The 11324-nt window shown below is 28.8% G+C and overlaps 1 protein-coding gene across 4 annotated transcripts; it reads left to right on the forward strand.

Annotated features, from left to right (window-relative positions):
- The first annotated feature begins 1462 nt into the window (after positions 1–1462).
- AAE14 (acyl-activating enzyme 14) lies at positions 1463–6437 on the forward strand. Of its 4 annotated transcripts, none has more exons than XM_088485666.1 (10): positions 1463–1747; positions 2409–2481; positions 2785–2962; positions 3042–3140; positions 3648–3745; positions 3843–4036; positions 4189–4316; positions 4888–5285; positions 5527–5729; positions 6118–6437. In XM_088485666.1, the coding sequence occupies exons 1-10, from the start codon at positions 1545–1547 to the stop codon at positions 6245–6247; spliced, it is 1704 nt and encodes a 567-aa protein (XP_088341792.1). In that variant the 5' UTR covers positions 1463–1544; the 3' UTR covers positions 6248–6437. The 4 variants fall into 4 exon arrangements, with proteins under 4 accessions (XP_088341792.1, XP_088341795.1, XP_088341794.1 ...); XM_088485669.1 differs by having other exon boundaries at positions 1470–1747; positions 2409–2586; XM_088485667.1 differs by having other exon boundaries at positions 1478–1747; positions 3657–3745.
- The last annotated feature ends 4887 nt before the right edge of the window (positions 6438–11324 follow it).

Consider the following 11324-nt stretch of genomic DNA (forward strand, 5'->3'; position numbering starts at 1 on the left):
TGTGGAAAATGATCAATTCCGTCCTAAAGAAGAGAATGAAGATATCCTTGGTCCTGAAGTACCATATCTTAGTGCCATTATAGTGCTAATGTATCTTGCTAATAATACGCGACCTGACATATCATTCGTGGTGAATTTACTAGCAAGATATAGTTCCTCTCCAACCAGAAGACATTGGAGTGGAATCAAACAAATTTTTTGATATCTTCATGGGATGGTTGATATGGGATTATTTTATCCATATGGATCCAAGCCACAATTAGTTGGCTATGCAGATGCTGGATACTTGTCTGATCCACATAAAGGGAGATCTCAAACTGGATATCTGTTCACATATGGAGGTACAACTATATCATGGAGGTCCACGAAACAGACGATTGCTGCAACATCCTCTAATCATACCGAAATACTAGCGATTCATGAAGCTAGTCGCGAATGTTTTTGGCTCAGGAGTTTGATCCAATATATTCTGTCATCATGTGGACTGATTGATCGTAAGATAGCTCCAACTGTCCTGTTTGAAGATAATACAGCATGCATTGCTCAACTTAAAAGCGGATACATCAAATGTGATAGAACAAAACATATTTCTCCCAAATTCTTCTTCACTCACGATCTTCAAAATCAAGGGACAATTGATGTCCAACAGATCCGCTCAAGTGATAATCTGGCAGATTTATTTACAAAGTCACTCCAAAAATTCTCCTTTGAAAGATTGGTACATGAGATTGGGATGCGTCGATTTCGAGACATTAAATGATGTCGGCAAGAGGGGGATAGTGTACTCTTTTTCCTTTGGTCAAGTTTTTTTTCCAATGGGTTTTTCTTGACAAGGTTTTTAATGAGGCAGTCCCCATCACTAAAGGATATTATACTATTTTTCCTTCACTAAGATTTTTTTCCACTGGATTTTTCTTTAGTAAGGTTTTAACGAGGCAATAATCCTAAATGGACATCAAAGAGGAGTGTTGTGATAAGGATCAACGTTGATGTCTATTCTCAAGAAAAATGGATTTAAATGAATGTTGAAAACAAAGACTCCATGCATATATAAACAGGAGGTACATATCTAAGCCTTGATGCACACAGCAATAATAACAACATTCTCTCTCTTATATTCTCTCTCTTTATATTGAATACTTCTCTCTCTTTATATACATTATATAATATCTAATATTAGTAATACATATAAGAATTATTGTTATTAAAATAATTATATTAATATTAGAGTCTTCTATTTACACATCTTTATTTTATATTTTGTATATCTTTTATTTATTTTACAACATAACATTCACCATTGAACACATTCAAAAGGCGCTAACTATACTTTATTGCCGAAAACCCGAAAATACCCCCACCTATCCAACGATCAATCCACGTAAACTGAGCACCAATAGAAAACTGACACCTATCCCGTTTGTGCTAATAGATAAGATATAATAACAGAAATACTTTCTTCAAACCGCGCTTTCAATCTTTCATGCTCCTAACACATTCAAAAGTCAAAACCACATTGTGCACGTATAGCTATAGCAGTATCAATGGCTAAACACCACTCTCTCCCTCATATATGCCAATGTTTGAGTCGCTTGCTGACTCTCCGGCTACATGTTCCGGTCACAATTGCCGGTCACCGGAAAAAGACGGGGAGAGAGCTTGTGGAGCAAGTTCTGGCCTTGGCTCAAGGCTTGCTCGACCTAGGTGTCACATCCGGGGATGTAATTGCCATCTCGGCATTCAACAGGTACGAGAGATAAGGTCTCATCAATTGATGCAGTTTATGTTAATGTGCTTTGAATTAATGAAATGTAAGTTGCAAGCGCCATTTTTTTTTTGGCTTACATTCGTAGTTGGATTAGCTATGATGTGGTTCCTTCTTATGTTTGAGCAATAAACCAATGTGGTTGAGGTTGATTCTGAGCTATTAACCTGCTGTGAAAACACTTGTTTGTTTCACACACAGTAACAATTTTAATCAACTTGTGATAATGATTCCTACTAATAACTAAGCTCTGGTCAAATTCTCAATGTTTTATATCTTCAAATATCTGGTCTCGCTCCCTAGTAAAGTAGCCAAATTCTTAGGCAGTTTTAGGCATTATATATATAGGCATCATAGAATCCCCTGAAATTTATGTTGTAACGTGAGAGTTAGAAAACTGAGTCAAAACTCAGGATTCTTGAGTAAAATTTAGATGTACTTAGAAGTTCACACTGTACCTCTTTCTTAAAATAGTGAAATGTGTATTAGCATGTCGCATCGTTGATAGCTGCTATAAGTCCAAATTTCATGCTCAAGTTCTTCTCCAATTCTATATGTGAGGAGGCTTATTAGAGTCTTATATCTCCTACATATTTTCCTGTCTCGTTATTTTTGTGAATGATAGATGAGCCTTTCTTTTCAGTGATTGGTATCTCGAGTGGTTGTTAGCCATTGCGTTTGTTGGTGGAATAGCCGCACCTCTGAACTATCGCTGGGTGAGTGGGGCCTGATTTCTTAGCTTAGCTTTTTGAATTGGTATGTTTGCTAAGTTAATGAAGCACTTAAGAAGCCTTTTTTTCATTCTAACGAGCCATTCTAAGGTACCTTCAATTTTCCTCCTCTTCATTCATTCACATACTTTTGCATACATTCTCAAACTTATTGAAAATTACTTTGCGTTCTTCTAGAACACATTTAATAATTAATACAAATTTTCTTGAAACTGCATATGTTTCAGTAACTCGCACTGTATTATTGTAAGTCATAACATTATGTTAAACATTTTGCTTGTCCCGCAGGGTTTTGAAGAGGCGAAATTCGCAATGACTGTGGTGAAGCCAGTGATGTTAGTCACTGATGAGAGCAGCCAAACATGGTACTCAAAACTTCTGAAAACGGATGTTCCATCTCTGAGATGGCATGCTTTATTGGATTCCACTTCCTCAGATTTAGCAAAGCAGTGGAATGATATTGCTGGTTAGTCAGATAAAGTATGGTCCATAGAAATCCTTTTTTGGCTTGAATAATATTCTTAACTATTCTTGATGCTATGCAGTGTTGCACTCAGAAATGCTCAAGAAGCATCGTGTAAAGCCTCTACCATTTGATTATTCCTGGGCACCAGACGGTGCTGTAATGATATGCTTTACTTCAGGTACAAGATTCTCACTCAGTTAATTACTTTCCCTGAAAACACTATTAATTGTTGCTTGTGGTTTGTGTTTTTGTGGAGAATCATGGCTTTGATTTAACAACAATGAGAACTATATGATTGGGAATGATTTATGCAGTTCTTGAACGATTCAATAAACTAAAACTTCAGGGAAACAATAATCCATGTACCATCTCAACATCTGCATAATGAATTTAAATCAGCAGAAGTCTGCCATTCCCAGGATTCTGTTGATTTATTAAAGTAATGCATCAAAACTTATATGAAATGAAATTCTTTGACTAAATGCAATTTAACTTTCAAAGTTTGGTTTATACGAGGCAACCCTATAGAATGAGCAATAGGAATAAAGCTCAAGTCTTTTTTGAAAGTGTCGTTGAGCTTAATTTTAGTTCTAGGAAAAGAAACATTAAATTACTCTTTACAAGCTAATTACATTTTACATTCTGATAAGAACATTCCTGAAGTTATTTATGTTCTTAACCTTAGGAACAACAGGAAAGCCTAAAGGAGTAACACTAAGCCATGGAGCATTGATCGTACAATCACTAGCAAAGATTGCCATAGTTGGATACAATGAGGATGATGTATGCCATTTCCTGTTACATCCATTTCTTTTGTTATAGCTTATGGAATTTGTATTTTATTTTATTTTATTTTATTTTATTTATTTTTCTGTAATAGGTTTATCTGCATACTACTCCATTATGCCATATTGGGGGATTGTCATCGGCTTTGACCATGCTTATGGTTGGAGGTTGCCATGTCTTGATGCCGAAGTTCGATCCAAAATTAGCTGTTGATGCCATAGAGCGATACGGGGTGACATCTCTTATCACAGTCCCTGCAATAATGGCCGGTCTCATTTCTCTAATTAGGCATGTGCCAGTGTTTTTTTTTTAATGAAAAAACTTGCTTTTTCTGGTTCATTTACTTTGATGTCTCCCGACATTAGGCCAAGAATCAGAGCTATGGACTATATTGTTTTAGAAGTATCCTGAGTCATGATTTGGTACTTTGATATTGATAGGCACAAAGAGACATGGAAAGGGGGAGAAACCGTAAAGAAAATACTTAATGGGGGTGGAAGCCTCACACTTGAGCTCATCAAGGATACTAACTTATTCTTCCGTAAAGCTAAGCTTATCTCAGCTTATGGTATGCCTTTCTTATCCCAATAATGGTGTGCTTCCGTTCTTTCTTTCTTAGAAATAGTCTAGGAGTAGCTCAAAAGCCTGATATTCTACTCCTTTTTCTTGTATTTTACAGTGTAATTTTATTGCATTGACAACATCATAGACAATAGTTTTGCATTTTTATTCAATCAGAAATTCATTCATTTTGTTCTCCATTCAAATACCGATGAATATAAAAACAGTTATTTTTGCTTACGTAAGAATATATGATTGAATGTTTGCTTAAAATTTTGTTTGCATTACAAGTGTATAGATAGAACACCATATATAAAAATTAAGAAGTATTTAGAACATATGAAAGGCTAGACCACATTAAATTTCTTTCTGTCCTTATACCTTTTTGTAACACTGAAATTTGCTGGGTTTTTTTTTCCCTTAGTGTTTGTAATCTGTTTCATTTATGAAAAGGGATGACAGCGACATGTTCTTCAATGACATTAAATTTGTTTCTGTCCTTATACCTTTTTGTAACACTGAAATTTGCTGGGTTTTTTTTTCCCTTAGTGTTTGTAATCTGTTTCATTTATGAAAAGGGATGACAGAGACATGTTCTTCAATGACATTCATGAACCTTTATGATCCAATGCATGAAACCACCATTAGCCAGAACCTTCAAATAGTTGGTGAGGCAGCATCATCAAATTCCATTCACCAGCCTCAAGGTATATGTGTTGGCAAAGCTGCACCTCATGTAGAACTTAAAATATGCGAAGATGATGGCACTAGTCACATAGGGAGAATTTTAACTAGAGGACCACACACAATGCTCAGGTATTGGGATCAAACTCTCACAAGTTCATCAAATGGCAGGAGTGAAGCATGGTTTGATACAGGTGACATTGGATCAATTGATAATCATGGTAATTTGTGGCTCCTTGGACGAACAAATGGTCGAATCAAGAGTGGTGGGGAGAACATTTACCCTGAAGAGGTAATAGGAAATTGTCATCAAACTTGTTTGCCTTATCATAAAGTAAATTTAAGCTAGTATGGAAAAGGCAGAAACATAAACCAAATGAAAATGCTACTATTTTTCAGAGTTATATTCTCCAAAAGGGTCATACATTTCTACTTCCAAAATTTTATAATTTTCATTTTCTTTTGTTTTGGAAAGTGTTTGTCTTTACTTGCCTCATGATCCTTACAATGTAACTATTTTTTGTTTGAATCAGGTTGAAGCAATTCTACAAGGACATCCAGGGATTACAAGTGTTGTTGTTGTAGGAATCCCAGATGCCTATCTTACAGAAATGGTAGCAGCATGTATCCAACTAACAGAAAATTGGCAATGGTTAGATCAATCTAATTCAAATCAAGAGTTTCACATATCTAAAAGGAGTCTCCACCAATATTGTATTCAACATAATCTAAGCAGGTATGTGTATGTCTCCTAAATTCCATGTTTGTTAAATTTTTGAGGTGGACTATTCTGGATGTGGGAAAATAACTATCCACTTAAACAAGAAAATACATTCAAAAATCAATATAGCGTTCAGTTTGCTTTTCATTTTGTTTTTGTTTTTAGTGTTTTGTTTCAGAATTTTGTGGAGAAAAAAAGAGAAAATAGTGAATAGTGAAAAGTGAAAACAATTAAATCTTATTTTCTGTTTTCACTTCACAAAATTCTAAAAACAAAAAAGACTGAGAATGTAAACAGAAAATGAAAACACAAACTAAACGCACATTTCTAGTGGACAATTATTTAAAAATAGAACAAGTATATAATAATTGTTTAGTAAAGGTTTCTTTGAATCTTTTTTCAGGTTTAAGATACCAAAGATGTTTGTACTGTGGGGAAAGCCTTTTCCACTCACTACCACAGGAAAAGTAAGAAGAGACCAAATCCACAAGGAATTAATGTGCCGGCTACAATCTTTGCATAGTAATCTTTGAATAGCTTAAAGGGCACAATGACTTGTGAACTAACAAAAATGGAATTGGTTGAATCCAAAATGCTGCATCAACAAATTTTGCAAGTGATACCTCAGGCATGTGATATTAACATTGCCAAACACCAAAAAGAGTATTGAAACATTTGAGAAGATCAATCAGTTGGAAAATAAAGGTAAGAAATTTGAATCAACATTCTCTACTGACAGATTTTTCTTTTTTATTTAAAAAAAATCATATAATTAATAACCATTATAGCTAATTGAAACAAATAGGATCAATGCAAAAATGCAATCACTCCAGTTGCTTTAGACAACTCTCCTCCTTTGTTGTTAGACCATGCAAGGTGTAATAACAAATATCAAACAATTTTCATAGTGTGTTTGGAAAGTTTTCTTATGAGAAGAAAAATTCTAATTCTATTAAGAAAATAATTTAATTCTATTTTTAATTTAAATTCATAATTTGGAATAATACATAATTTTGATAGAATTGAATTTTTATTGATTTTAATTTTTACTAATTTGTCTTTAACTAAAAAAGGATTGAATACTTTTGTAAGGATATTTTGGATTTTTCAATTTTTAAAACTATAAACATGAGAATGGAATTGAATTTGGTCTGATTTATAAATATAGTAAATGTGAGAATTAGAATTCTCATTAGAATTGAAATTATAAACTTTTGTTTGTTCCAAAACATGAAAAAGAATTTAATTCTTAGCTTTCCAAACAAAAATAAAAGACATGTGATGAAAAGCCATATAACTAATGACAGATACTTGATCATTCCCTACTACTGGTGACAGTATAATCTTTGGTTTGAGAGTAAACATGCCACAAGAACCACTTTGACTTTCCCACATAGTCTATCCACTTCAAGTCATTCCCTACTATGAATATTGCTGGTTAAAATTTCTACATAAGTAAACAAAAACATAAGCAATAACAATAAGTAACTTAGGTCAAGTATATCTCTTTTTTTTTTTAATCATATTTCAGTTAAAGTTACAAACGTCAACTATTATGTTTCAATTAAAGTCATGAGGGTCAAAATATAAAATCAACCACACATTTCAATACTTTAGGATCGTATAAGGTCAAATATATCATGACATTTTAATCAAACTATATTTGGATCCGTGAGAAGCTAAAGAAATAAAATTATACAATATTATTTTATGAGTTTAATTTTAATGCGTTGCTGGTATAAATAATTTTATATGATCATTAAATTAAATTCATATTTTTAGATGACTTTTAACTAAAATATTTAAAAAATAGTTATTTTTATTAATATGATAATATATAATTAATTATCTGTGAAAAAAACACTTGTACACTCAGACTTGAATGAAAATTAAATTCTTGTTTTATATGGTAATAATTGTTTAATATTTTTAAAAATTAAAAGTGTTTATTTGTTTTGAAATTAATTAGAAAATACATAAATTTATTTATAATATTATATTATATAAAAATAGATACCAAACTATATTATAGAATAATGAAGTTTTGCCTTAATCATTTTAATTGTATCGTTATTTTTATTTTTATTTTTATTCTTGTTGGAATGAAATTCTTACTACCTTCTTTTTACGAGGCATGATTTTTTGAAAGGAAAAGTATATAGTATCAATATACTATCTACCAATTTATTATCAACAATAACTAATTATTATATTTTAACTAGTGTATATTTTCGTGTCCTGCACGGGATAATACATAAAATTATATAATTTTTTAATTAAAAAATTAAATAAAAATATATATAATAATTATTATTATTATAAATATTTTATAATTTAAAAATATTAAAAATAATTAGTATTTGTCTTAACCAAATTGGATTGGTTAAATGGTCATCTCATTTGTCTGCTTAAGTAAGTATTTAAAGTTAGAATCTCGTCTTGTGTGTGTAATAATTCATTAGTTAGCGACATGCCTTTAATAAATAGAGCATCAATATGTGGTGGATTAGTCTTTGACATGCTAAGTTAGAAAATTTGTAGAAAAAAAGTATCTGTCTTTAAAATAGATTAATATCTCATTATTAATAGCAATACTTATGGATTTTTGTCTATGTTAAAATTTACTTGGAACAAATTTATTTGTTGATACCATATTCATTCTTGAAGTCAAAACAATATGATCAACATTGTTCTTTGTTCAAGCTTCACCTTTTATGACATAATTGTTAAATGTTTAAACTTATAATAGACTTATGTCATTACAAAATTTATTAGATTGATTAATATTTCTTGGTAACATGGTGTATCGAAACACCATTACTGAGTATTAGTTAGTGTGAAGAGAAACCAATAACAACTTTTGTATATAATTTATTCTATTGAAAAATAAGTTAATATTTCTTAAACTGGCAAATAAATTTCTTTCTAATTTCTTACACCATTTTATTTGATAATATTTACTGTTAAAGAATAAAAAATAACCACACCATCCTATAATATGATATACAAAATAATTTCTTATATTGAAATTAATTCTAGTTAGTAAGATAAAATTTAAAATAATTTTTATTTTTTACTCAAATTTAAATTTAAATTTAGAATTTATTAACAACTGATTCTTTTTTAATTTCAATAACAAAAATAAAATTGATTTGGTGTAAAATATTTAGCATTTAATAATTTCAATTATTTAAATTTTAGTTACCAAAAATTGGGTTAAAAATTAATTATAAATTTAATAATCGATAATAGATATTATATTAGTATATAAATAATAATATATAATGTATTAATTATTTATTTTTTTTGACAGGACTAATGTATAATCTATTAAGAATTGATTTATTGTCCAATTTTTTTTTATAAACCTTGTAATATGTGAAAATAGTGATCTCATTTTTATTATTATTTAAAAAATTATTTATAACTTTTTAATTATATAATTAACTTAATTAATAACTTTTATTATTATTTTTATACAAAAAAAATATCAATTTATACTATTTACATATTTTCAATACTAATAAGTAAGTAAGTATTTGCACCATTGTCTTAGATGATGACTTAAGTTACTTATTTTGTATATTAAATAATATCTTGTATCTTAAATTCATGAAATATTAATATGAGAAAAATTGTGTAATATATTATATAAATAGTCATTACAAAAAAAATATTTATTATATACAATAATTGTTGATATATGTAGTGTCATGTATATATTAGAATTATCTATTTTAATTATGTAAGTGATTATTGTTATTTTTACTTTTTTTTATTACATTAATAAATAATATTTAAAACTAAAGAAAAAGATAATTAAAATTTTTTAATTTGAATTAAAAAACTCTTGTAAATATCCAACTTTTACCTATACTAAGTGTTATAATATTAAATAGTATAGTATTTATTATAACAATGACTTAAAATTTTAATCCAATATTAATCCAACTTAAGTTCATTATCTTAAAGGACCAATGCAAATGAAGTCTACGTGTCTCCTCTTAAATCGATTTAGATTGGATCTCCGTTTCTAGCTAGGTATGGTAATTAGTACTCAAGAAAGCATGACAAGTCCTCTGTTCATCTATCACTCCCGTTTAAAAAAAATGCCATTGTCCCTTTTCCATCTTTGCAAATTTCTGTTTAATTATACTCTTAAGAAATGCAGATCTCCTTAGGTATCTACAAATATTCTTTAAAAATTTTTGAAAAAAATTAACACAAAAAGACATAGTATAATAAACATACAATAATCAATTTAATATAATTTAACACAATTCAGAATATATTCATTATGAAAAATAACATTTTAAAAGAAAAAACATAAAAGCATATTCCAATATAATAACATAATTTTTAGGACGATATTGAGCAACGTAATGACAGACTTGAGAGGTAGAGAAAGCGAGTTAGAGAGAGAGAGGGGACAGAGAATGAGTCTGAAAAAAAAAGATTCGAATTGAAAATAGGAATTAAAGTTACTAAATTCGAAAAAATGAATTTATGTATATATAAATTAGGATAAATTAATAATTTTATATTCATGTGGATTTAATGGGTCTCACGGAGTGGATAATTATGTCTGTACCCCATCTATTTTTGCATGGCGAGTTGTGAGAATTTTACGGGTCCACATCTAACCAAAAAACGTGAGTAATCTCAACAAATACCTGTTTTAGTTGTTTTTTTTTATCATCTCTATTGCTAAGGTTCATTGGTTCGTAACGTAGAGCTATTCTAATCACTCAGTAAATTTTTAGATAATCAAAGTCTAGATTATATCATTTTTATAAAGTTACATGTATCCTTATTATAAAATATTAATAGAAGATAAATGGATACATAATAAATAAGTCACATTTTTCATATACATAACAATAACTAACATCAGATATTATAACTTGTGAAATTATAATACTTTGAGAAGTGATGTATAAACAACTTAAATGTTGATAAGTCTGAAAAATTTTAAAAATAATAAAAAAAATTACATGTTGATCTATAAGATTTTTTTTTAGAAAATTCTCTATAGTCATGATTAATAACTTTAAAATTACATATATGTTATTTATCTTATATATTTACTAGTTATAGAGAAATTTTTACCTTTAAATAAAATTATAGAAAAACTAAATAAAATTGGTTGCTATTTTTATGACAATTCATTTAGTTTTAAGTTTAAATTAAAATTAAATTATATATTTAATTTATATTTATTTGTTTATTCTAATGATTGTATATAATAGATAATATATTTAAGCATGTTTTGAAAGAAACTATTTAATTTTATAATTGAAAGTTAATTATGAAATTGAGACTAAGAGAAAGTGAAATATAATAAACATATATGGAGTAAAAGTCCAATAAATAATTAAAAATAAAGTAACAAAATAATTAAAAAATAAAAGAAGATAGAAAAGACAATGTATGTAGTTGATAAAAACATACTATAAAAAAATTTAGTATAATCAATAAATATAAAAGATTAAAGACAAAAATTAAGATATATTTTTATTAAAAAATTTTTAACAAAAATATTATGAAAAATAATATATTAATCAAGTTCTATGAAATTATTATAAAAAATTTAAAATATTAGTAAACAAA

Source organism: Arachis ipaensis, chromosome B4 (assembly GCF_059453495.1).
Source record: "Arachis ipaensis isolate K30076 ecotype BB chromosome B4, ASM5945349v1, whole genome shotgun sequence".
NCBI classification, from domain to species: Eukaryota; Viridiplantae; Streptophyta; class Magnoliopsida; order Fabales; family Fabaceae; genus Arachis; species Arachis ipaensis.